Source organism: Acanthochromis polyacanthus, chromosome 23 (genome assembly GCF_021347895.1).
Source record: "Acanthochromis polyacanthus isolate Apoly-LR-REF ecotype Palm Island chromosome 23, KAUST_Apoly_ChrSc, whole genome shotgun sequence".
Classification (NCBI taxonomy): Eukaryota; Metazoa; Chordata; class Actinopteri; family Pomacentridae; genus Acanthochromis; species Acanthochromis polyacanthus.
The window spans coordinates 14,601,879-14,629,515 of NC_067135.1; the positions used below are offsets into that span (position 1 = coordinate 14,601,879).

At 40.4% G+C, this 27,637-nt stretch overlaps 1 protein-coding gene across 1 annotated transcript; it reads right to left on the bottom strand.

Moving 5' to 3' along the window:
* Positions 1-1,446: 1,446 nt before the first annotated feature.
* Positions 1,447-27,004, bottom strand: vax2 (ventral anterior homeobox 2). Its single transcript, XM_022200744.2, has 3 exons — positions 25,946-27,004; positions 21,062-21,249; positions 1,447-5,588 (listed from the first exon to the last, which is right to left on the bottom strand). The coding sequence occupies exons 1-3, from the start codon at positions 26,178-26,180 to the stop codon at positions 5,091-5,093; spliced, it is 921 nt and encodes a 306-aa protein (XP_022056436.1). The 5' UTR covers positions 26,181-27,004; the 3' UTR covers positions 1,447-5,090.
* Positions 27,005-27,637: the final 633 nt, after the last annotated feature.

Here is a 27,637-nt window from a genome sequence, read left to right on the forward strand (position 1 = left end):
AATCATTAGTCATGATTAAAGAGTTTGTGATGAGAAGTAGCATCAAATTATAATAATATAAAAGCAGCTGGAGTGTGAGAAAGAAAAGAAAATAATACTTGATCATAATATTCAGCATTTATTTAACAGTTTGATACTTATATATTTTGATGAGTATTTTTTTTGACTCATGATTTATTTATTTTTTTATCTTTATAGTTTGAGCAGGTTCTAATAAGACTGAAAGATCAAAAAGCTTAAATTTCTGCATCTTGTGTGACTTGCAAAGAAGCGAACATCTTATCTACAATCAGAGCAACAAGAGTAGAAGAAAAAAAAAATCTTTAACCGCACTCAGAAGTTCTTCTTCAATGAGAATTCGCAGCGGCTCAGAGGAGTTGCTACTTTACTTTTTCATGTTTTCTTTCAGAAGAGTTCACATTCTTCTTTTTAAGCACTTTTCTGACTACAGCAACTTTGGAATGAATCTTTTTGGAACATTTTTGGAGTTTCCAAAACTTTCTCTATCCTTGGGGCTCAAGAGTTTCTTCATTGATGGATTTTTCAAACTTGCAACTTCTTACTGCTCCAACTTTTGTGCAGCATTCATTCAAACAGCAAGCAGGCGCTCATTTTTGAATTTTTGCACTGGAGATGAGATATTGAGGTTTAAACAGCAGATACGTACAGTAGAAAAATAGAGTGAGAGGTGTGAGCAAAAGAAGCAAGTTTTTATCTTTCTGACATAAAAAGACAAAAAAAATGATGAGGAAAACAGCCCGTCTCCTCTTTAATGATGAATTTTAAATTATAATTACAAAGAACAAACTGAGGATGCTGTTGTTGTTCAGTCACTTCACTTTCAGGCTACAAACACCTTTATCACTTTGTATTTTGTGCAATACCACCAAAATTTCTTTCCCTGCAGGCATCAACCAGAACAGACTGCTCTGATCACTATTTCAAAATAAATAAAACTTAGTGGCCCCAGAAGTGACGTTCTTATAAAACAGCGATTTTTGCAATGCAACATATCAGATTTATTTCTTACAGGCCGGCCTGAGTCATTTCACTTTTGGAGAAGTATTTTCTCATCCAATTAAAGTCCAAGGGCATGTCAGTTCAGCTTTTTTTTGTATCACAATCTAAACAGGAACATAATTAAAAGTGCAAGGAATTTAAACGCAGAAAGACCTGAAAAAGGGAATCGTCCACTGCCTTCATGTTTGTGCCTCACTGATTGCAAGAGCCCAAGGTTTTTAATAAAGCTGTAAGCAAGCAGCAGACAAAATCCTCTGAGTGAATGCATGCAGTTGATAGATGACAAAGAAAAGCTGATATTTTACTGACAAGTCAACTGAAAGGACTTTTGGTATTAACTGTTAAAGCTCACAGAATATCTTTTTAAATTCATTTTTTGGTCTTGATGCAGGGGAGAAAATGACAAAACAAAACACAGGAGGCAAATTACATAGACATATATTTATATGCATATGAATAAAAATACATATACATATTGTACAATATCTTGGCCGAGCGTGAAAACAGCTCTGTCAGCCCAGAAACAGAAGTAAGCCTCTTTAAATAAGTGCAAAATGTTAATGAGACAAAGAATTGTAAAGCATATATAAAGTCTTTTTTCTGAACTTTCTTTCACATTTTGTTTTCCTGTTAAAGTCACACGGAGCAGACATGGAGATAACTTGTGCAAAGACCCATTTATATATATTTATATATAAATTTATATCTATGTACATAGAGTTTGTTCATCATAAGTAGTAGCTGGTGCCTTTAGCTTGACATTAAGTACGTTTTACTGCTCAAAGAGAAGAAGTTAGGGCCAGTGCAGGACCTTGGCTGTGCATAACGAAAAAGTGAACAAAGCGGAGTCAGTTTGTTTGTAAAATAAAAGAACATTTCACAGAAAAGGACTCAAGAAAATCATGATGCGGTAGCGAGAGCCGCGACAAGGCCCTTACTGTTTCTGAAACCTCAACAAGTGCAAGATGTCACGGATTGCACACAACAAAAGCAACACTTCCACTCAGCTGGAATGAGAATCGTACGAAGAAAAAGAAAAACAAACTGCAGAACCCAAAGAAAAGTGAAAACTAAAGGCTTTGTTTAACTGATGCAAGGCTTTACAACATTTCTTTCTGCCCAGAAGGGAAGTGGCCGCTCGCTTCTTTGACCGTCTCCCTCAAGCTGAATCCGTAACCTACCGAGCTGAGCGTACAATACAGTAACAGCAGATTTACATTACAAAACATCACCGTAACGTGACAGGAAAAGGAGTCAGTGCTGAATGTCAAGGGAAATACGGAGCGTGAGAACATTTCTTTTGTCACCACCGAAACAAAAGAAGATTCTTTCATATATGACGCTCCTTTCATGTCACATTGGCTGAGAAATGGCTGTAAAAGAGCTGATTTTTCCAATTAAGATCTCTTGTATCCACTATCCTGTGCAGCTAAAGACATGAAAATAACATCTGAAACAAAGAAATTAAATATTTCAACAAAAAAAACAAGGAGCAGAGGCTGTTTGTGACACAGCAGGGAATGAATGGGTTGTGAGTGAGGACAAATCAGGGGGATTTGTGAAAGAGTACGCCAGGCTCACATGAGAAGCCAAGCCTCTGACCTCTCAGTTCCATCTCTCTGCTCAATATTTGATGCCAGAGCGTGTGAATTATGAATGGTGCTTATAGAAAATAATACAGTGTTCGACAACAGCACAGGTGCACCGCTGCAAAGAGCCGCAACTGGATGACAGGGGTTTTTTGCAGCGCCGTTGGGGTCTGAACACAACAACAACAACAAATCACCAGCCACCAGCCGCTGCTACACGGGTGCAAAAAGGCCCGATGGGCCGACAGACAGCAGGTTTTTATCGGCTGAGGTCGGAACCTTTCCATGCTCTCCACAAGAAATGTGTCTGCAGCTGGAAGCATGCTCGTCTGCTCGAAACTGGCCTTTACTGGTAGGCCTGTTTCGAAATTGATGTCATGGCAGTGTCCGATTTTTTTTTTTTAAATACATGTCGAGCCACAAGGGAGAGAATGGAGTTGGGGGGGGAAAAAACGTATTAAACCTCACAGCGAGATGAAATCTAGAAATGAATAGATACATGGGAAAACAGACAAGAGACAGGAGTGAAAAGGGGGCAATAACTCATCTGACACGCACAAATTGAGGGCAAACTGTTGCGAATTGCAGGTTCTCCTGGGTGATTTTGATTTTCTTTGGACAACAAGGAAACCTGGACAAATGGCATCATATGGGGAAGAGAAAATAAAGCAGCTGATCCTTTCAGTTCCCTCCGTCTTCCTCGCCTGAACGTATTTAACATATGTATTCTGAGTCCAAACACACAGAGGTCAAATCAGCTTCAGATCCATCAATTTAAAAATGGAGCTGCAGTATATTTTGAAAACAAGAAGAGGGTTTTCTGGCTTTAATTCAAAGAAACACCTTTGTAAAAATATACTGACTCTAAACCCTGACTCTTGCTAAAGCTGTGAAAGCTGGGAGGCTTTTTTTTTAGTGAATGAGGAGCTTTAAAAGCAAAAAGAGGAAGATGTAGGAGGATGTATAAATACCTACAAACATAAAGTGCTTTCAATGAGGGGCGATCAGAGGAACTCTTTTCATTTAAAGTATAACAGGAGGGCGAGTCAAATGTCATCGAAGAAGATCCAAACAGAAACTTAAAGAAAAATAATCCAATAAGAACGTTCTCATGTGATGCTGCAGCTTATTACGTAAAAGATGAAGGTTATGGATATGATGACCTGGTCGAACAGATGTTGTTATTGGAAAACCAATTATGAACAAACCCGGAAACGAAGAAAAAATTGGGGTAAAGCAACAAATCCTACAGGTGACATGTTTGTCCCAACCAGGGCTGCAACTAGCTGCCATTATCAATCAATAGGTCAACTGTTTCCTCGATTAATCTCTCTGTCTGTGCCGTCTTCACTGTACGAAAAAGAAAACGCATTTACACAAACAGCTGGTGTCTCTGCTTAAAAAACAAAAAAAGCATTGAACTGACTATCAAAGTTGCTGCACATTGATTTTTTTAAGGGTTGCAGCTCTGATCATGCACAGAAATTGAGACTTTGTGCGGCGAAACTGTCCAAAAACTCAGCCAGATTCTTTAATATCTGCATCTTTAGGACGGGAAACTGAGAAATCTGCGAATCAATCGAAGTTGGAAAGTCATTTCTCTGACTGGAGTGCAACAAGTGCGGCACCTCCAAAGCTTTATGAGTGAATGCTTTGGCAGACTCTAACCAGCTTCATCACAGAACTGCACGTCTTCCTTTTCATGTCCTTCCATATTCACCTATCAGATCTAGATATGTGATTTTGCACCATCTGTCCAGATTCTACCACACATTGTTTCATACACAAACACAACCAAATAAAGAATTTACAAAAACTACAGCTGGACACCAAACGGACTGATATTAAAATGCTACGATTCTTTTTTTTCTTCAGTGTTTGTTCCTATTGTGATAGCACATCAACTAAAATCAAACATGGCCACTTAGAAATGTGTACATACTGCTCTCTTTGAAATATCGCTCGTCTCATTCAGACGCTGATTCAATCTGAAATATCCATGTCAAGTATTTTTTTTTCCTGAACAGTAAATGAAGGCCTGTATAGAGAGAAAACCACACACACAAACTCACTGGACAAAAAGTGAAGAGTCACTTAAAACCACTGCAAAGAGAGTGGTGATAAAAACATCTGGAACATACACGCACAGCATTTTTGCAAAAATTCACAAGTTTTTGTTTCTTTTTTTCTTGTTTTGTGTTTTTTTTTTTTTTAAATGTGGGAGAGTGGAATCATCACTCTCTGCCACATCAAGTCCTTTTTCACCATTTTGTGTCAGTGTGCCAAACAGTGCTGTGGCACAAAATGGTGCTGCGTGAAAGCAACCCAGTCACTTTGTTTTTCACATTTCTCATGATCCAGGGTGCTTTCGTTGCCTGTCTGCAGCCGCTCAAGTGTCAGAGAGGTGTCAGGGCGAGAGACTGAGGAGAAAAGCTCTTACAAAGACAAGTCAGTGTCCCCTCTGGTTCCTCAAAGTGTAACTTAAGAAACTGTCTTCTTCCCACCCAGATCTGCCTCCTTCCTGTCCAGCCGCATGTACGGCTCAAAAGCTGAAGAGCCGCAGCCATAAGTGGACGTCAGTTCGTGATGAGCGCCCCCCAGCAGCGGCATGGAGAAGCAGAGGGAGTGTGGCGGTGGGACGCCCAGCCGTGGCGAAGGCGGAGCGCCGCCCAGCGACGGCAGCGAGAGCCCGAATGTCCCACCTGGTAGGGAGCTGGGAGGAGTGCTGCTGCTGATCCCAGGGGAGGTGGAGGAGCCTCCACCAGGGCTGCTCAGCAGGGAGCCGTTGGCTGGGTGACTCGGAGGCCCCAGGAGGGAGTTGTGTGGCGGGGCGGGGCCCGACAGCAGGCGGCCCTGCTCCAGGAGGCGCAGGATGTTGCAGGTAGCCAAAGACTCGGACGAGGAGGAGGAGCGCTTGTCTGAATCCTTGGTGGTGTCCTTCTTCTGTTTGGTCCGGCGGTTTTGGAACCAGACCTTGACCTGCAACAACACAACCAAACACGCACTTTGTCACAAACTCTGCAAAGGCCCAGTCAAAATAGAATTAAATTGGACCACTTTCATGAATTTCCAAGCCACCTATGTTGAGCATTTCATTACTTATGAGCTCTCCACTTCCTTCCTGTCAACACAAACCTCCACAGAGCGTTGATGTTTACACGCTTTTACACAATCCAAACTCACACTTTGGTTCACATCCTGGTATCGTCCTGGCAGCTCAAAAGCTGACAGCTTCCACAGGCTATACACATGTGTGACTGACTTCTCTGTGACCCCTGCTTGATGCATATCCACAATGTAGCATGTTCTGTGCACTCACAGTAGCGAGCGGTAAGAGCACGCAACACCTTTGCAGTAGAACAGGCATACAAGCGTAAATCCATGCAGAACAGTGGAAATTCTGTAATCCCCTGGAACGAGCCATAGGATCAGCTCTGCTGTTTTTCTTGCACATTGGATCATGGTTGGTCCCTTGCAACTTTACCTTCCCTCACACTTCATAGCTCAAAAGGGCCAGAAAAGCACATGGGGAAGGACAGCAACATCAAATCTACACAACAGAGTGAGAAGATCGGTTCAACCACAGCTGATGCAGAAACACCGGAAGGTATTCTTTTAAAATGCTCGATAAAGGAAATAAAAGCTGAGAAAAATGAAGCTGGTGCTCAGACAGGTACTGATGGCAGTAAAAGAATAAAATACAAAATAATAATGTAAAATTAAAAGAAGGAAGACACGTAATCGTCTTCAACATCTGCACCATCGTCCTCTCTCACGACCACAAACTAAGAGGTTCTTCACATGAACCTTCATGCCACCTGCAGCAGATCGAGAAAAGCTCAGTGAACTCTGCCTGTCCTTGTCCGCCATGTTTAATTGATGGCGCGCAGCATAGCTTCAATGGTATAGCTTGTGTAAAAGTTGAGGCTGGGTGGGATTAGAGGGCATGGTGGGGTCGCGGCAGATCGCTGCACAGAGAGGAATCACACACATAAAAATGTATACGATCCTGACCGAGATACCGTTTTCGCTCCGTGTTTCGCTGCATCTCACAGTGTGGCATGCAGAGGATTCCATGTAATAATTCAAAGTTTTCTACTAGGTGTTGGCCTGTAAACACACTGAATTCAGAGCTAAAAATCCAAGAACAGATGAAAGTAATTTGCACGGGGAATCAGAGACAAGTTCAGGGAGGTGAGGCGAGCTTCTGCAGCCCCAGCGGTAACTCCTATGAACTGGATTACGCGCTCTTACAGTTCAAGTTCAAATAAATTGAGCTAAACTAGTCTTTCTGCTGGGATGTAAGGTTAGAAATCAGAACAGAAGGTTGGTTAGAAATCAGAAACGTATTCTAAGCATGAAACAAAAGAAATCTCTTTGGAAATTAATTCTTTTAAACCAAGTATGTATTGGGTTTCCACAGAATGACATTTTTTCTTATCTCCTCACTTATTCTTTCATTTTAGTCAAATGTAATCCAGACAAGTAAACTAGGTACAGTAAGTACCTGAGAAATTCCAGGCATCAAACACTAAATTTACTTGAATTTTGGTGAATTTCTACGCACTAATTTTTGCCTTTTTCTGCATCAATTCATGGTGGGAATGTGGAATATGGAAATTGTTGTACTCGATGGCAATGCAAACTATAATGGAACACAATGCAGTAAATATTTCAGGCATTTTGTATCGAGTTTAAAATATTTATTGTCAAAACTGTCTGCTCCTGCAGACAAATGCATGCATTGTAAATACTGAGCTGGACCAGCGTTCAGCTATGCCACCAGTTTTTTCATTATTATTTTTTTTTTTTTTCAAATTGAAAAGTCTGAAAGATTCAAAAACACTGCAGGTCAATGGAACTGAATTAACAACGTATTATCATTAAGACAGCAACCAAGGATTGTTTTCAAGAATGATTACTAGATTATTTTCCGAATTAACGGAGTAAATTTTAAGTAGAGAGTGAGTTGTTTTGTACAGCAAACAGCCCAAAAATAGAATTTGCCCAATTTGCAACGATTGTGAGTTGTTGAAACTGCAGAACTACTTTATTAATCTGTTGTTTCACCTTTAATTTAAAACCTTTAATAATTTGCTTTACTTTCTTGCTTCTGATTTAAATGTGAGTAAATGCAACTTTTTCTTAAAACCAATTCATTTTCACTTCACTCAGAGTTTGTGTTATTAAAACAAAAAGCACAAAGTCAGTGTTGTTTTAAATGGAAATCAGGTGAGCGGCTTCCACTTCTTTTTCCAGTCGTCCTCACATTCGTACAGTTACATTGAAAGTTATTTATACACACACACACACACACACCAGACTTTCCATTGGCCTCCTGATGATTTTTCGTAGAAATCCAGTACCCTAATCCCTGATAAGTGGGGATTGGCAGCAGACGACTTAAAAGGAAACTCCTGTAACAGCAGAAACGCATAAGCCTCTAAAGGGTCTGTAGCTTACTTTAATTATAAAGAAAAACTTTCAGAACTGTGTCGCTTGCACAACGCACACAAAACAAGAGAACAATGTACAATACGAACGCAACAGGACTAAATACGCACAGGTTCAGATTCATGAGCACACACAAAGCTCTCACATGACCCGCTGTGTCAAAATGTAGTCTCAAATTACATTGAGATTCTTCATTTTAAAGAATCACTGAACACTCTACGTCTGCTCCTATGCTCCAGCTGTTTGTGCTTTTACAGGAACAGACGTGAAAAATGTCCTTTTGTTTAAAAAAAACTTTAACCACAGGAAGTGTGAGAGCATAATTTAGTCAAATAACGGGTCTGATAGCTGCATAATTGTCTGATTGATGTTTTATTTTTCTCTCTAACAGCTCTCTCATTGCAGCACAGTGGTAGAAAACTTCTATGTTTTCAAAGAAAAAAAGCTAAAAATAATTTAAAAAAAAGAGCACCACTAGTCACATCTTTAAAAATTAAGAATTAAATACATTTCTGGCCACAAAAATACTTCTGTCAAAGCTATTCATAGAAAAGTCTTGGAAGCTTCAGCCTATTTTTCTTTATCTATTGCTGAAAAGAACTGAAACTGTCGCTAAATTTTACTTGACTATAATTTCCTAGTGACCGTGGATTCCTCAGGCCAAACCTTGTGACATTTTTCTTTCCTCTTATTTTTGTACCTCTTTATTGCATGCCAGCTGATAAAGGCAACAGATGCTTCAAAAGCACAAAAAAAGTAGTTCCAGGGTCAGCAGTGAATGGCTGACCGCGCTGCTGCACTGCAACACAGAAAAAAAAAAAAAAAGATGTAGTACTTTGTTAGACTTCCCAGCTGTGAGCAAGCAACACAAGTGACTGAGCTTCACAAAGGCAAAGTTTTCTACATGAGAGTCGTAGATGTTTGGGGGTTGTGCTGTGCTTCAGCAGAAGCAATTTGGGAGAAAGTTGTGAAGAGATAACAGGCTAACTGGCTGTGTGTTGAGGGAGCAGAGACACTTCTCAGTGGACAGTTTACTTCAGAAATGCCAGTCAGTTATATCTAAAAGTCTGGCAGAGGCTATTAACATGAACACTCCACTAAAATACAACTTACTTCTGCAGAAATACTGACTCAAGACATTTCTTTTACTTTGCAAACTTTCCGCCAGATGAAAATGCCATTACTGAATTAATGTCTGTGGACATTCAGCAGTGCTTTCTTATTTTCAAAATCAAATATACATACAACTCATTAAAATTAAGCTAATGTTAGAGAAAAACTTCCTAGAAACCTGTTAAGCTTCTACATCTAAGCTTTCCTCCTCTTTTCATATTCATTAAACGTTATTAATCTCACAGACTGTATATAAAAGGAGCAGAAAATTAGTAAAGCAAATGTGGAAGAACTTTAAACTTGCACTCTTAGTGATGGTCTGCAGGGGGCGACTGTTTAGTTACAAAAGCAGATCAGATTGTATCAAAGTCTATTAGAAAATGGCACTACTTTTCACTCGATTTGTTCCTTCTGTGAACATTTTCTTGTTGAGTTTAAGGTCCTAATTGTTAGTTTTAAGTCTCATTCAATACGACATTATGTTCATTTTCCAAATTATGGTCGCTTGTAGAGTAAAATAGATAACAAAGAAGGATATGCTTTAGGGTGTAGCAACTTTGTAGTAGAGAAGCCACACTTATTCATCAATTCTGACCAAAAACAAAAAACAAAACAGAATGGCAACAGTCATTCAAGGCTTCAAAAAATGGTCACCATTGACCAGAACGGTTGCTTCATTCAGCTTTTACAGACAGATCATATCTACTACTACCATCTGTGAATGCTACAGTACACTTAGGGTCCTTATTAATTAATCAACGGCACACCAATGCTTCCTAAGGGTGAAGAAGAGTTTCCTCTTCAAGGCACGCAGTGATGCTTCTAGTCCGTAGTTTGGAAACACAGCCAACTTTGTCCAATTGGCATCAGTCAGCGTTCATTTGCTAAAACACCTGAGCCAGCGTGACAAGGAGCTCACCTGGCTGGAAACTCGACCCCGCTGCTGATTGCGTAGAAGTAATCGGACTGGCTGTTGTTAACTACACTAAGGCGGGCTCAACATGCAGCTGGGGCAAGTGAGATCATTGTTTCAGCTACTAGCCATGATACAAATAATGGGATCGGAGCGGATCCCACAGCTCAGAGAGGAATACTGATGCCATCACGTCTTACTGCAAAGACTCAAAAGAAACACAGAGGGAGGGATAGCCAAGACGGAGATAAGAGGGGAGATGGGGGAGGGACGGACAACAGGAGGGTGGGATAAGCTGCCCAAATCAACTCCTTAGCTGCGTCTCCTTCCTCTCGGTCTAGATTTCTTCCTCGTTAGCTCACACGCCACCTCTCTAAGATCTCTCTCTGTATTTTACTCATGCGCCAACGCCTGCCAAAAACATCCCACATCCCTTAAGAGGTTTTTCGCTCCCGGCCAATCCCTCTGCTTTCTCCCCATGCTGTGGGTGTGGCTCAGTCTTCTGTTCACATCGCAGTCCTCCCATCCAACGCCAGAAAGAACAGGGATTTTATTAGAGGGGGAAAATGATGAGAAGAGAAGAAAGCAACGCTGCCTTTGGTACATCTACACTATTGGATGTAAATCCTTTTTAATGGGATCCAGGGTTCAGAGCTGGGGCAGAGATTACCAAGGGAGATCTGGATATGGCATGACCTGCATTTGCCCCAGCCTTACCCTCCGCACCCCGCCCTGATGCACTCTGGCCTGCTGGGTTAGAGCCCGGGTGAGGAGGTTAGGACTGAAGATGGCGAGGCTGCTGGAGGGAGGGACATGATAAAAAATAGTACGACAGGCAGCTAAATTCTAACGCCGCATTACCCAATTTCATCTGGATTGTGTTTTAGCTCAAACATCCGTGGGACCACTGTATCATGGAGGTAACATGGCATCATAAATAGCTGTTGTCCGCTTTTTTGTAATATTAATTTGAGGGATGTCGACTGCATCTTCACACGGCCATAATGGCGACCAAACGCCTGCTGTTTAAAAATACGACTGGTCCATCTCCTAAAATGTTCCCCGTGTCCGTAATGCCTCTGTCTACTGGTTCCTACTGAAGTAAACATTTTAAAATGTTTAAAATAATTTAGTAATTTAGCAAATGTTACTCGAAAGAATTAAAAGAGCATTTATATTATAATATTACAGTGAGTATTTGTTACTAAAGGCAGTATTTAAATCAAAAATAAAGTTTATTTATGGAACATATGATAATATGCCTGTTAGTGTGTTGAGAAAAAACAAAAAAAGCAACAAAAAAAATAGCAGTTATTCATAACCCACTGTGTAGTCATAGATAAATATACAAAATCATCACTAATACTTGGAAAAGGTTGTGCGTTTCTATCAAATAAAACAGTCTTTCGTGTCATTGGTTTACATTCCTAGTAAATGTAAAACCAAACAGAGATGGGAGTTTGCGGGACAGAGCAAAGGGCTCAAGACAGGGGATAAAAATGAAATTAATGGGGGCGAATGAAGACAGGGGGGTTAAATTCAAGGTCAGGGGGGAGATGATCGGGCCTGGTATGCATGAATACACAAGCTAGTTGGGCAGAGGTCAGCCAATCGGAGCCCTGCACCACGACTCCAGGCAGCTGCAAATGGAGCGGCAGACAAACTGGGCAAGAGGTAGACAGGTTAAGCCAGATCAAGACCCAGTGTACAGATCAAGTGGACATCCATATGTGTGTTCAATAAATCACCTAAGCTTTTCCACGGCCCAGCATGACACTGCCAGGTTTGAGACGAGCAACCGAGGACAATTAGAATAAGGATTTGTTTGTTTTGATGTATTACTAATTCTCTGTGTTGTATACAGTGTTACTTGTCCCCATTATAACTTTATCACTTTGTTTTAATCACCTCCCTGCTTCATAAAGCTACAATGATGGATGGCATTAGATAAAACATCTAAGTGATAAAACACACTCTCCTCCCAGGCCCTATAATACTGATAATGCACAGTGAAATGCAGGATTGTGATGGTTAAGTCTTTAAGAAGGACACTTGGTGACTCTTTTACACTTTCCATGACCCCTGCAGCAGCTCGGTGCTCCCAGAGTGACCCTGTTCAAACCCCCTGATCCCAGGCATGTGACAAACACACAATGAAAACACTTTTCCGGAGGAGAATGTACCAGGCACACCAGGGGCCATTGAACTCTATGTAACGGACCAGTGGATACTCAACTGTATGTAATGTGATGGGCCAGTGGCAGCTCATCTGCATGTGTCTTCAGCTGTTCTGTATATGATGGAGCGGCGGTTGCCATTACAGAAGAAATGTAACAAGGCAATGGGCTGAATCAATGACTTGCTCTGCTGCGTGTGACGGATCAACACGTTTGTCATCAGAGGCACACCTGGTTATATTAATGACACTAATTATTTACTATTACGAGGATTCTGCTATAAAGAATTATGATTATTGTTTAGAGTTTTTAAATGAAGCTTTTTCAGATAAATTCAAGCTACCAGGAAGACACAAGAAAAATATGTCCTCACAAAGCAGACATAAAGTAAAACTCCATGTATTTTACTTGCATTAAAATTAACTTTTTAAAATTGTTTTAATTTATATTTGCCCAATTTTTACCTGATGTTTTTTCTCTTTTGTTCAGTGTCATACCTAAACAATTTGTAATTTTCCCTCCATTCTGATTGTATTTTTTACTATCCTGCCTTTTTGATCATATTCACCACCAAGCTTTTATTATGAAGGGCTGTGGAGCTATTGTTTTTAAAGGACATAACCTCAGTTTTGTTTCTAAGAATTTGAGAATGAGACAACCTCGACATCAAGCAGTTGTAGTAATGCTGGTTCTTGGAGTTACCGAGTTTGTCTTATTAATTTTTGTTCTGATATTTAGCCAAAAGCAAATTTAAAAAGCAGGAAATGGTAATAATTTAGGCTTCATGTGTAAAGCAGCCGTCATGGACACCGTGTTTCTTGCACATGAAAACAGAACAGAGTCTGGCACAGATAAAAATACATTTAAGTAGAAATACTGCATCAAAGCCTTGTATGATAAAACTTTAGGGAATCTACAGTGTTACATCAGCACTGACGCTGCATTTCGGTTACAAAACTGAGTCCTCCTCACTCTGAGGTCAGCTGCTTGTGAAGCACAACAAGGCCTGGTTCTTCACTACACGCCATTTTCACATCCAGCACTGATACAAGCAGAACGATGCAGCTCCTCCATCCTGGTCCTCCTTTTCCTTTTCTTTCCACTCTCTGTCCTCCTCATTTGCCCTCTCCGCCCATCTCACATCACATTCTTACACCGCACACTTTATAAACTGTAACAGAATCACCACAATCATCACATTTCACCTGACCCCTAAAACCTGCGAACACTCCAGGTTCAGCCACGGGTTAACTCCGTCTTATAGAATCGCTGGTAGATATGGCTGCCTAATCCTCCTTAGCGTAAAAGCACTCTGGGCTGTTATGATTCCCACCTCTTTCTCTCTCCCTCCCTCTTTCTCTCTCTCTCCTTCTTTGCCCCTCCCTCCTGTCCTCTGTCCACTAACTGCCCCCTCCTCAGCCGGGTGAACCCCTCCAGTTTTAGATAACAGCCTTTCCCTCCGCCCTTCACATACTGTAATGCTACAGATGCTCATTCACCTAAAAAGTCAGCAGGGGTTTGAATGTGGTCCATGACTTTTCTTGCATGTCACCCCGCAGTCACTTGAATTTCTCATCGCCTTCAGTAGAAATTTGGGGTTGTGTCTTTGCCACACAGCCTTATGACGCCCAAATACCCGACTGAACCAACAAGGACCTTTATTTTCTTTTTCTCACTGGATTATTTGCCACAGCTGGTAAAGGCAAGAAAAGCATGACTCTTTTATTCTTACATTTTATGTCTGTGCACACAACGTCTGGGATCCTCTGTTGCTCAGGTTTTTCCTTTTTTTAAAGGTTTTTTGGAGCGTTTTTCCTCGGTCAACCTTTGTGTGGTGACCCTGAGTAGATTCATTATCTTCAACTTCTACTCGTCTGCAATTACCTGACAGCTTTAGAAGCTTTTTTAACAAAAACATATGACTGTTTTTCAGCATAAGCTGTTGTCAAGCACATAGTGGGGCAAACAGCATTCCCTTTTCAGTGGCAGGTATCTGAGCTCTCATGCAAGGTGTTGTTGAGTTACTCTTTTGCCGAATGTCACAAAATGGCCGCACAGACAACCGTTGGCCACTCTGATTGCGTGTGTTTGAAAAGTGAGAACCTCTTGTATCCAATTTTGATGATTTTCTATTTCGACATCACCTGAAGGATTACATTTTCCTCCATATGTTTGGAAAATTACATTATTATCCTTGGCTTATCACACACACACTTCACTCTGCCAAAGCTGATGAGGCCAGTCAGTTCAGTCTGAGAGTGATTAAGGACAAAGGCAACAAAGGCTTAATTGCTATTAGATTCTTCTGATTATCTAATCAGTTGATTAGATAATCAGAGACTCACAATTTTCTTCCTGACCATCACAGGGTCTGACAGAAGTTGCTGTTTTAAAGGCGATGCTCCAGTTTTCAGTCAACGCAGATAAAAGAGGAAAGAGCTTGTTTCTTTACAAAACCAAACATTTTAACTGAAAGCACAAAGGCAGCAAGTGTTTGTCTGTCTGTCTGTCTGTCTGTCGGCCTCCTTTTCCTATCTCTTTCTCCATTCTGAGTGTTTGGACAAACCCCACACTGTGCGGCCGCCTCTCTGCCACATCTGTGCAGCTTTACGTCATGGCCGGGTTCTCTGTGCTCCAGACAAGTGGCCAGACATCGTCTGTCTGGGCCGTCATGGAGAACAATACACACAACGGGCACATTCACTGTAAGCAGACACAAACGCAACATGTCGTTTTGTCTCCTTTATCTGCAGAGGAAAACAGAGATAGATGTATTTTAGGAATGTATTGCTGTGAAGATTTAAGTTGGGACAATGTGGGCATTTTTTAGTTCTCTCTTCACACCAGTCGGCTTCTTCTCATGATATATGAATCATTTTAGTGTCTTTCTAGTTGCACAAGCAGGTGTAGCTTCTTAACAGGGAATTTGGATTTACCTGGTTTCATAAGAGGTCACACAAGGACCCGTGGTGTTTTTTTAGGTTCCTCATAGTACCAATTGTAAGAATAATACCACATTTTATTTTTAAATTGGAGCTTTACACAACTGTTTAACCACAATACCAGCTCCAGATGCAGCAATCTGGGGTCAGTGCTGACCTCTAACCTCCCCGTTGTGTAGAAGGCAAAAATACAGCAACAAGAAGCATCATTTGAAAGATTCACAGCCATCACTAAAGCGTGCCCAAGGCTGTCCAGGATCCAGAAATCATCCATCTGAGAGAAAAGACACTGAGCAGGGCACGAAAAAGAAGTGTGACGCTGATCTTGGGTGACTTATACACCTGTTAGAAGACGGCTGTTTCACATTAAGGTCAGTGTTGCTCCCAAATAATATCGAGTATCTTGGTATGCACACAAGTCCAGAAATGTGCCGTCAGCAGCTGTACCAGAGAGGCTCAGTGCTGGAGCAGTTTCACACGCTAATATATATCTGAATGCCTTCATTGTATCAAGTTTTTTGTGTTTGATGATTGTCTCTATGCAAACCTGAGCATTTAACAACAACAACAAAAAAACTAAAGTGTCTAAATATCTTGCCATAAAACAAGTCTATTCTATCATGTTGTCTTGTTTGAGTGTTTTCCTGAACAACTGATTAAAGAAGTTGATTTCAGGGATTAGTGCACCTTTAAATCTGAACGGTTGGTTGGTATTTTTTGGGTGGATAGCTGCAAAACCTACCAACACAATACATACTATGCATTCAAGTATGAGCCCCCACACTTACTAAACTTTTGACACAGGCAGCATTTGGATAAAAGAAAACATAAAAGAAAAAAGAAAACTGAAGTCAAACAAATAAAAGCTGCAGTCTTAATTTTTTCAAAAAAGACAGATTTTTTTTTTCAAATTAGTATTTTTTTTTCACTTTCACAAAGGTTTCACTCCAGTGTCCTTAATTATATTAAGGATTTTAGAATTAATATTATGGCATTTTGAATATGATTGAGCAGTCCTTCACTAAGCTGCATCTTACCCAGATAAACTAAAAACATGTCAAATCAAAATCCGTCTTTATCATGTCTTCAAATGATTGTGACAATAAAGGAAAGCAGTGCAAACACTCGTCCACATCTGTGCTTTGTTCAGCCAGCTTCACATTAAAGATTAAACATAATTTCATCACTGAGCTCTTTCCCATTTGCCACCGGATTAAACCAGTTTAACCAGCACAGCCATTATTAAATCCATAGCTTCTCCATGGAACGGCTGAGAGCAACAATAGATTGATACAATGGAGACTTCTACGTCAGCTGGAGGACTGAGGAAGAGCTTACAGTGACCACACAGCATGTGAATGTCCTGAAGTCAAACTGCAGCAAGGACCAAGAGGATATTATAAGAATGGAAGCTTCTTCTAGTGAAAAATGCTGCCATGGAAGTAGTTTGGTACATTTATACAGGAAGTCTATAAATGTGAAGAGAAAAGTGAAAGATAAAGGAATTTATTCCATAAGTTTGGCCTAAAGAACCCCAAAAGGACAAGAAGCAGTCAGAGAGCAACACAGAAAACAAAAGTCCTAGCTGACTGTCACTTACTGTGCACCCTTTTTCGGACAGGAATTACTACTAGAAGCAACAAATGGCCATTCAGCCTTAAACAACCAACTTCTAAATGGAAATTTCCACAATAAGAGCTGGACCTCTACAAACATTAATCTGTGATCATCCATGAGGAAACCGATCATCAAGGTAGCTGATATGCAGGAATCCTCATGTTTTAGTTCAGGATTTCTGTGTGTTTGCCTGCATGCATGAGTGTGGATGAGAGTGTGGGTGTGCACAGCACCCCCTCCCGCCGTGTTACCCTGTAGCGGGGAGCCACCTGCCGGGATGAAGGGAGAGCTCCGAGCTGATCCGGGAGAACAGTTATCGACTTCATCTCACGATACTGTTGCAACTACGACACAAAAGTGCGTATCTATACGCGCGTTCTGGCCACTTGCATGCGCATTTTTTGAACGAGATTAATGAAACGAAAATATGGCATTTAAGTAATTTCGGCCAGAGTTTGATGGGATGTGACATCTAACCGTGATGAAAAAAGCTGTTTTTGACTCGAAGCTGGAACTACTTTGAAATATTTTCGTTTAATCGAGCAAGTCAGCGACATATAGCTGAAAATATGAACTTTACGCACAAACTTCATATTTTCAGCGACATATAGCTGAAAATATGAACTTTACGCACAAACTTTACGCACGAACTTTACGCAACTTTCGAATCACGACAGACAAAAGTAAGCACATAGATGAACGAATCTTAAATATTTACTTTAGCATTTATTAATGTCAGTTTCGAATAAGCACTAGATATAAATCACAAAGCACAAACTAGAGCAGTCGTTGGAGAAGAATTTACGAACAATGGGTGGCTTTTCTTAGTCACTCTTTTTCTGACCAAACAAAACTTGAGTCAGAATCACCATAAACACACTTGGGAAGCACAATTTTAAAAATAGCAAAGTTTTAAAAATGTTTGAAGGTCTGTACGCCTTTTTGGGGGCCATTAAATCACAATAATAAAATAATAATGCCTGCTATCGGTCAATAAGGTAGTTATTTTTTAGAAGGATTCGGAGGGAAAAATCCACCACATTACCCAAATATTTATTTTTTTACGATCCTATCTGAAATCTAGCTGATCAAGACCTCTACTTTTGTGCGTGTGTGTTTGTCTGCTGCCTCATTGCGTGAATACCTGACCAAACTAATGGGAGTTAGAGCATGGGTCAATGACCAAATCCTGTTAAAAAACACTTAACTATCAAACCTCCCATATTACTGTAATTAGTATTTGTGTTTCGGTCGCAGACAAAGAGGCCTGTTGCGTTTGTATGAAGCATGAAAATCTGCCTGTTGCTTTAAGACTTTCAATTGTTTTTTAAAGAGAAAAAAAAACACGAGTATGTTTAAGATTTGGATTCAGAACAAGCGAAGTTGAAACATTTGATCAGATATTTACTAGATAAAATGCGATTTAAGCTGCATTAAACATAAAAGCTGAGTTTATAGCGCAACGCCGAAACAAGTTTGATTTTAAAGAGAAAATAAAGCAAGTTGCCATGTTTTTTGAAACAGGATGGAAAAGTTCCCCAAATACATAAAAGAGAGAGCTGTGTTCAAAAGAGAAACTAACAGAAAACACACAAAACAAGAAGCTTATCCAAGCCATTTCAAGTTCCAAGGCCTTTTGCTGCTTTGAAGTTAAAAAAGAAAAGAAGTGGAAAAAAAGTTTTTGTTTTCCAAGAGAAACCATCTCTCTGTTGGAGCCGGTGGTGAAGGTCCATATAGATAGAATGATAGATAGATAGATAGATAGATAGATAGATAGATAGATATTGTCCCTTATAAAAAATAATAAAAAGGGTGCAATAATGGAGCTGCTTTTACGCTCAGCAGTCTGTAATTTAAGCATTAAAAAAAATCAGATTAGTTCCTGTAAAACCGGTGAAAACCTTCAATAGCGAACTCTAAACATCAACAAACCACATAAGTCACCTGAAAACAGCCCAAACAGCTCGCCTAAAAGGGCCCCAGAACTTTGAGAGGTCCCATCTTCCTTTTGTGACTGTGCATGATTAGCCTTGAATGGCGCATTTGCTTAAAACATGCACCTACCACAAACAGAACGAAGATAATAAGGAGAAAGAAAACTCCACTAATGCCAGCTAAAAGCCTTTCGATCACGCTTAAAAGCTGCTTGAATAGCACATAGCATTAAGAAATTTCAACGCGATGGTTTCAATATTTTACACCATTATCGAAGACATTTTTTATTATTTACATTTGGTTCCCACTTGAAGGCCAGGCGGTTTTTTAGACGCTTCCATTCAGCCAATCCTCTGCTGGCCTGCGTCTCCCCAGCAGCAGCAGCAGCAGCAGCAGCAGCAGCAGCAGGAAGCTGAGGGCCTCCCAATAACACCCCTAGAGTCTGCACTAATGAGGGGCACAGTGGCTGCTCTGTGTTCCCAAAAGCACACACACACCTCCATCCCACCACCTCTACGTTTGAGTGGGCTTTCTGTGGTTAGATATTGCAGCTGGTTTCCTCTACAGCCCGCAGTGATGATGCGTAAAGTTCCTGCATGTGCGCTGTTTTAATTGCAACAAGTGGTTGATTTTTTTTGTTTGTTTGTTTACAGGTCTGCGGCCTCGAAACCAGCCTCCCAGTGTTAATTTGCTTATATTGTTACACATTTATCTTAAATGGACACGTTTTACGCATAGTTTTATTGAACAAATCTCACCATTTCTGAAGATTCCGTTGTGAAACTAGCTGACTTCCCTTCTTTTCTTTTTTTTTAAATAATACAACTGTTGCCACTGGCGCTCTGACATGCGGTTTTTGCTCCTGGGAAGATGTTTACATATCCAATGCACACACAAACATATTTTTTATTGGCTGGGCTCCTCCAGTAAGACACTTGTTGGCTATAAGTGTCTGCAGGTTTTCAGTGGGTATAAACAATCACTTTCACAGGCCTACAACCTTCAAAATGCATTTTAAAATATTAAATTTCGACAGTAATTATAATGTGGCTGCTTTCAATAACAAAATAAGCTTTTAAAGTGAATCTGGAATTTTAAGGATAGTCTTAACTTCTTATTTTATTTTACATATGTTGATCAAAAATGATGAGATTCATGCTTTTGTTAACTTTTGTCCAATAATATTCTCCAAAACATTCTTCTTCCATTTCAAAAGAAAGTAATTTGGCCTGAACATCCCTGCTGCATGTTGCTGTAAACAGAGGGGTTGGGCTCATTCAGGGAGATCTGAGAATGAAACGCCCAGGCCATGAAATGTCTGCAGTTTTACATTACAAAAGCACAGTGCTACAAAGACATATTTTAAATTTAGATTCTGCCTCTTTTTATTTAAAATCATGTAACCAAATGCATCGTATTGAGGGGCTTTATTTTTTTGTCCTTGCTTAAAATAGGAACGAAATTACGCGCAACAAAAAGCCATGATTGTGCTCCTACTGTCGCACACATGCACACAACTAATGCACAATTCAGTCCATAGCCTCATGATGGAAACTTCCTTTGTTATGCTGTATAATATGTCATTGAAGTGTCATCTGATTTTGGGTTGGTTGCCGTGTTGTTGTTCAGATAGGCGCATTTTTAAAGTTTCAAAACGGACCTGCGCTGCATACTTCATCAAAACTATACAAACACAAATGAAAAGTGAGCGTGTTAGGGATGACAGGCGCCACTGCTCGTTTCAGGCCTGTATTGACATGTTTTCACAAACCCCTACAGGCTTTTTCTCTCCTCTTTCTTTTTGTTGATTGATTCTGTTTTATTGTATATGTAGTATCTCTACATTCACGTGAAAAACAACCATTCTTGCAATGTAAACATTTTTTTTAATCCTGAGAAGGCGCCCCTGGTGGTGCCGAAATGTTTTGGGCGGGGCTTTTCCATCCCTGCCTTCTGATTGGCCGAGGAGCCAATTAAATCCTCTGAACTCACCTGTGCTCAAACGTTTGAAAAATATGCTAATGCTAATGTAAACCACCTGTGTTGGAAACGTTCAATTATCACAAGAGGACTCGCATATTATCTAGTATCCCATTTAGCTATGACTGTGTTTGCTAGCAGCTAACGCAAGCTCCGCTAAATAATAATAACAATAAAAAAGGCTACATTTTTAAATAAAACGTGTCAAAATTATTTTAAAAATAATTACGAATTAAATGATTTTAGTGTGTGTTTTTTTTTTTGTTCTTCTTCTTCTTTTTACCCCAACACCTCCACACCCTGGGCCTGCTCGGCTCTTACCTGGGTTTCGGACAAGTTCAGCTGCCGGGCCAGCTCGGTGCGCTCGCGCCCCACCACGTACTGACAACGCTGGAACTCGAGCTCGAGCCGGTACAGCTGCTCGGCCGTGAAGGAGGTCCGCGTGCGCTTGGGCCGGTCCAGGTCGAGGCCCTTCGGCAGGACAATCTCCCGGATGGTGCCTTTGGCGTCTGTCCAGGAGAGAAACGCCGGTCAGAGCTCATATATGTAGAGGTGAGACTGCACAAGTTCACAGGAAGTCAAGTATTCAACTGAGGCTATTATTCCAGGCCATTATTACACTCCTTCATTCAGCTAGAATCTAAACTGAGCCATTTTAGCATGTTTAAGCTACACACACACCTGTCTATACGGCTGGAATGACCATAGGTCTATAAAGTGTCAAACTGATGTAATATTTATGAATATTGCTATAGGCTAATGGCTTTAGAGGGGAAAACGGATAAATGGGCGAGCGTGTGTGCTATTTTTAACACAAGAGAAAGTTAACAAGCTAGCAGACTCGGAGAAAAGCTCTATTATCACCAGTATATAGCAGCTGGCCAAGCGTGTTGAAAATAGCACTTAACTTTAACCGTGTTTACAGCCGCGGCCGTTTTAGTGTTAATAACAACGTCCGAGGGTTATAATTCAGTGCATGGAAACCATCCCTTAAAGTTGAATTCATTCATTAGGAAAAATATCTATGCTACATGAAAAGTCAAATTCAAATAAAGTGAGTTAAAACTTGCACCACTGCCAAAACCAAGACAAATAAATTAAACGTGCATTCCTTGTGTAGTTTGGTTATAGCCCACAGGCCCACACAGTGGAGACGTGTTGTTTTCAGCATTTAGACGCTTCCAAGTGAATATGTGTGACAGCTCGACGCATAAAATACACGTAAATGGTTAATTCTTGCTCGTTGGTGACCTTTAGTTAAATTCTGGTTGACCTCATGAGCACTGAATCTCTGTTTTTCAATGATTTGAGTTGCACAAAAGGTAGTTGGAGGACTGAGCTTCACTCTGAGCGCTGTGACTCCAAGTATTAGAGCTGTACCTAACTATCATTAACTATGTTGTGGAGGATTCACGATTCAGTTTCACACTAATGTACACACTGAACATCTCCCTTCCAATCGTATCAAAATGTGAAGACACACACACACACACACACACACACACACACACACACACACACACACACACACACACACACACACACACACACACACACACACACACACACACATATATAGCACATTGTAGATTAATACTAAGGATAAACACTTTTTGTTTACAACATAATTCCATAGGTTTTCTTTTATAGATATTCCATTAAAATCATCCGTTTCCAGCTAGAATAGTTATTTCTGATTAATTTGATGTTATCTTCATTGAGAAAAAAAAAGATTTATTTCAAAAATAAGAAAATTTCCAAGTGACCCAAACTTTTGCACGCTGTGTGTGTGTGTGTGTGTGTATATATATATATATATATATATATATATTTATATATATATATTCCTTGGATTGGAGCTTGTGTTGTTTCCAACGATTATCTGCAGCAGTTACAAGTTACAAAGGAATGCAAAATGTATGCATTAAATTAAAGGCAGTATACACAATTTAAAACATTAGTTATTTCGTCATTACCCTCCAGTGTACACTCATTAGCCCTCAGGTTGCAGTCCATTCCAAAAACATAAAAATAAATAAATAAAATCACTACACGTTGCTTTAACTTTGCTGTCATCGACGCTTCGTGTTGAATAAAAACTCATCTCCTCACACTGCAGTCTCTGGATGTTTGGCCACAATGTGGCCGAGAATATTTATTCGTGTGTGTCACATTGAGTGGACACGCAGGCCAGACACGAACTCCTCTTTGTCCAAGATTTTGAATCCATTAAATATGCAATCCGATAAAATATGAAGAGCCCTGAATTAAATATGAAACAAAACCGATTGAACCCAGCGTCCATAGTGATTGTATGGGAAGGCCATGGCTAACTGAACGGGCAACACATAGCCTACAAAATGTGGAAATGTTGTTTATGTATTTCTTTAGCAGCGAGGTAAAATTGTACAAAATCTTTAACTACACGGCATTTAAAAAGGTGGTGATGAAAAATAAGTCAGATATTTTCACTTGTAAAATAGAGCAGGTGCGTTAGAGGAAGAATCGTTGCGTAAAAATGTGAGTTTTCCAGAGGAATTCAATTTGTGAATAAAACACAGTAAATTCCGCTGTGTGGTTTGCATGCTGTCATCTGTACCAAACAGATACTTCAATCTCACTGCTATTGACAGCTTTTAACTGTGTTCGGTTTGCCTCCAGGTATGAGCTCTCCATCTTTACGCACGTGGCTTTGCGTAAAGTGTCACCATTCAAATGAGACTAAATGGACAGGCTAAACCTGCCTAAAAACACTGCTTCAAGCACAACATATTTTCAAAATTTCTCGCTGCACCCAGAGCCAAAAAACAGCTCGAAAGTGTGGAAACATTTCCAAGCAGAGCAGGAAACGAGTGACGTAGCAGATCTGCTGACCTCTCGGTGAACCCGGCCGCTCCGCGTTAAAGCCGAGCACCAACACTCGGCTTCAAAAACAAATCCTCACACTGCGGGCGTTCAGAACGATATGTATAGTATATCCGTCCAAACCGGCTCACATGTCCGTCCTACAGGCCACTTGGTCCTCAGATGGACAGCATTAACCAGCGACTGACGCACCACAATAAGTCAGTGCTGATGATTCACAAACATCAGAGAATGTATGAGCACCTTCCTGCCAAATCTCGTTTGGAAAAATAGAGTTTCATGTGATGGGAAGGTCCTAAAATAATGAAAAATTGCATTTAAAAAACTGACTAACAGATCACATTGGTTAAATTACCAAAGAAATCCCCAATACGATAATGAAGGCTGTAAAATAAAACGCCCTCACTGAACCTGCACTTGTCCTTTAGCTGATCGAAGCTCTATAGAAGGAAGTGTTTTTATTTATTTTTTAATATGCATCCACGCCATGTTTTCTCTCTCTTTCGCTACGCCTCGTTTCTCTCCCTCCGGATTTAAAATCCTTCGTTATTATCGTAATTTTGACCGTTCTCTTGTTAAATTTGATGCTTTTGTAGGACTCAGAAAACTGCACAACTTAACGCTAAACAAAACAAAACAAAACCCCATAAAATCCTCAACCTTCGTCTGTAACCGTGAATTAATAAAGCCGACATACTGGTTCTATCTACAGCAAACAGTGGCACACCACGGTAAAAAAAAATTAAAAAATTAAAAAAAAATAAAAATTCCACCTGCAGTTTAATTTGATGTTTTTCTTACGGAGTTCTGAATGGTGCAGGCTGCTACTTTTTCTTTCTTGGAAAGGATTAGAAAGAAAAAGTAATACACACAGGTGACTTCACAGTGACTCACAGGTGAAATATGCCTCATTGCATATTTTCAAATTATTTTTCTTCATAGAGTTTAGATCAGTTTATTATGCCCACGTGCAGCAGGTTGTATTACAAATGACCTACATGTAAATAATCTTAAATAACTCACCGCTGCATGCTCTTCTCTGCAACCTGACGCACTTCAAGTTTTCCTGTGTGTTTTATATTTTTCTGCATATTTAAACCTCCATTTGCTGTGCATTTTAATTTTGTAAAATTTAATTAGCAACCATAAATTAAATACAAATATGAGACTATTTTAATTCATACTAAGACTTTTAAACAACAAATTATCACATAAAAAAATCAAATTAAAAAAGGAACTGTATTTAATTTATTTTAAGGGTTTTTGCTGGTTTTATCTTAATTTTCTGTATTTTTTTTTTAAAATGTCAGTGTCACTCAGAGGCTGCTGGCCTCCTGAAGGAGGGCGTGGACTCTTTAAACACTGAATTAAATATTATATCGGTGTTTATTAACATGAATTTGGTGCTGGAAAGGCAATCAGCTTCTGACAAGTGACCAAACACACACAAACACACACACTGCTGTGTAGTGGCTGTTGGTAAGAAGCTTGTGTGTGTTTTCTATGAACTCTTCTGTTGTTAAAAGCAGCACAACAGCCGGGAGTGAATTTCTGATTTCTGATTATCAAACACTTTGCCCAGAGGGTTCATTTTGTTTTCTGCTTTTCTTACATCTCATTTTAAACATTTGCACGTAGAATTGCTGCAAAGACTAATATGCCTTATTTATGAGGGAAAAAAAATCTGAGCTAACATTTCGTTTTAGCTAACTTTCATTGTTTTTAATATTGATTTGACTTATTAATTTTTTATAGGCTGTATTCACATGAACAAAGGAGCGTCCACCACTGATGCAGTCTGTGCCACTCAATTATTTGCTAAAGATACCTACTTCCCCAATAATACTTACATTAAAAATAAATAAAAACAGACATATATTCACATCGATATCTGATGTTCTAATTATTTAGGGTTTGCTTAAGTGAAAGTGTTTTACAAAATAGCTTTTTGTTTTCCTTCATGCACCAGCTGTATTGTACTGTCATATGCTTTGTTTGAAAATAAAAGTCATGTGTTTGCCAGTCAAACTTTCAAAGTTTTGAGTATATGTATATATTTTTAAGCTTTGTCTAACAGTTTTAAATGCCCATCTTTACATTTTCAGCAACGATGTTTAATTAGTTTTGGAAACCAAAAACTGAAATTTGCAATGACTGTCCACACTGTGTCAGAGGACAGCAGCCTTAGCTCTCGTTATAAAATCACTATTTTTGTTAATTGTGTTTTTAAAAAAAATAATAACGTCCCATGTTTTTCTTTTCCTGCCCCCAAAATGTTATTTGTCAGTTTTTACGCACAGAATGAATAAATCACTGTTTGCTTTGTTTTCGTCCACTTACCCCTTACTAATATCCTCCGACAGTAGTCAGGGTCCACTCCCAAAAGTTTGTCGTGTCCGTCTTCGCTGGAGGACGTCGGGGTGGACGCTGATGTCCCCGGGGTGTCGGTGGAGCTCTGGACCGGGGACCTGCTCCCAATCTCGGCGCGGCACTTCGTCTCCATCCTGTCCGGACACAGCGGGTTGGGTCCACAGCGGTGGTTCCCATCGCCCATAGTCGTGGCCTGATCAAACATCTACAAGTAAGTTACAATCTCTGAGGTTATCTCAGCTTCGCTCTGCAGCTGCTACTCACACTTCTCTCTCTACTTTCTTCTCCTCTTTGCAAATGTTCTCCAGAGAAGAGGAGAGCATGCCCACCTCTCCCTCCACAGAAAAGTAGATCCAGTTACAAAGGAACCACGCGGTCCTGCAACGGAACCGGAGTGCGCTTCAGGTGTCTCGGCATGACGCACAACCCGGAGTCCAAACCAGGGGAAGAGGAAGCCGGCTCGGGGAGAAACCTCAGGCTCCTGCTTCTAACTATAGTAGCCGGGAGCTGCAGAAGAAATGCATGATGCAGCCGGCAAGGTAAGTTGGCAAAGAGATGTATGGAGGAGTGGGGAGGTGCCACAAACACTCACACACTGCTCACCAACGAAATAAAGTAAGAGGCGGTGCGTAGGAAGGAAAAAATGAGGAAGAAAAAGCGGTCACAGTTCACGGTGCACAACCCAGGAAGGAAAGTTTCTCCTGGTTTGTCTGCAGCCTGTTACTTCACTCCCGGTCAGATCGGCTGCTTCTGAGGATCCTTGTTTGCATGTTGTTGCTGGTGAGATGGCCACATTAGGGGGTCGGTGGTCTTCTGCTTTAGTGAAGCGCACAAGAGAAGATGTCTGTGTTGAAACCCTTCAGGAGGGGACTGTCAGGAAGTGGGAAATGGTCACATTTGCTCACAGATAAAGTCTCGGTCTTTATAATTTGCTTTACGGCTGAAACATCACGTCTGAGCCGGGCGGCTGAAACACCCCGCCTGCACTAGCAGAGGAGAGATGCTGGTGTGTGGATAATATTTGTAGTGACACGGTGCACTTTACACGGGCAGGAACTTCACACGTCACTTCCTGCCGGCTCATTCTCGTCGCTGATTGGTCCGCCGGCAGGGCACGTTTTGACAAGAGGATGAACGGCGCTGCAGACCGGGATCAGGCACGGAGTCATGAGACGATGGTTGTGCGCTCTATTCCGCTCTGGAAACAGCCAAACGCAGCGCTGCCCGGGTTTCCCCACCGCACAGTTAAACCTCTGGCCGAACTCTCAGCTCCTCACTGCTCTAAAAATCAGTTTGAGCTCAGTTCAGACACGTCTGACCCAGTAGGTAAAGCTTAAAATTCATTTATATTTTATACTTTGTGCCTCTCACTCATTTGAAGGCCTCAGAATTTCAAATATGAAAAAAGAACTTAAAAATATAATTCAGTAAACACATATAGCCCATGTGAGGCTATATATGCCTGCCAAGAATGATACACCAGAATGTTTTATCTTATTTTGGTAGTCATACTGATCTTTGCCACGCAATGGAGGTAAACAGAAAGCTTCAAGTGCCTTTACATGAATATTACCGCACTATCCAGATGTTAATATGTACTTTTCCAAATGTATAGTTCACTCAAATGCCCAACAAACCCCTGAGTTTCTCTTTGTCCTTCAA

Coding starts and splice junctions, on each gene's coding strand:
- vax2 (XM_022200744.2), bottom strand. CDS start 26,180: ATGTTTGATCAGGCCACGACTATGGGCGATGGGAACCACCGCTGTGGA. Junction 21,250..25,945: donor TCGGAGGATATTAGTAAGGG/GTAAGTGGACGA, acceptor TCTCCTGGACAG/ACGCCAAAGGCACCATCCGG. Junction 5,589..21,061: donor TGAACTTGTCCGAAACCCAG/GTAAGAGCCGAG, acceptor GTGTTGTTGCAG/GTCAAGGTCTGGTTCCAAAA.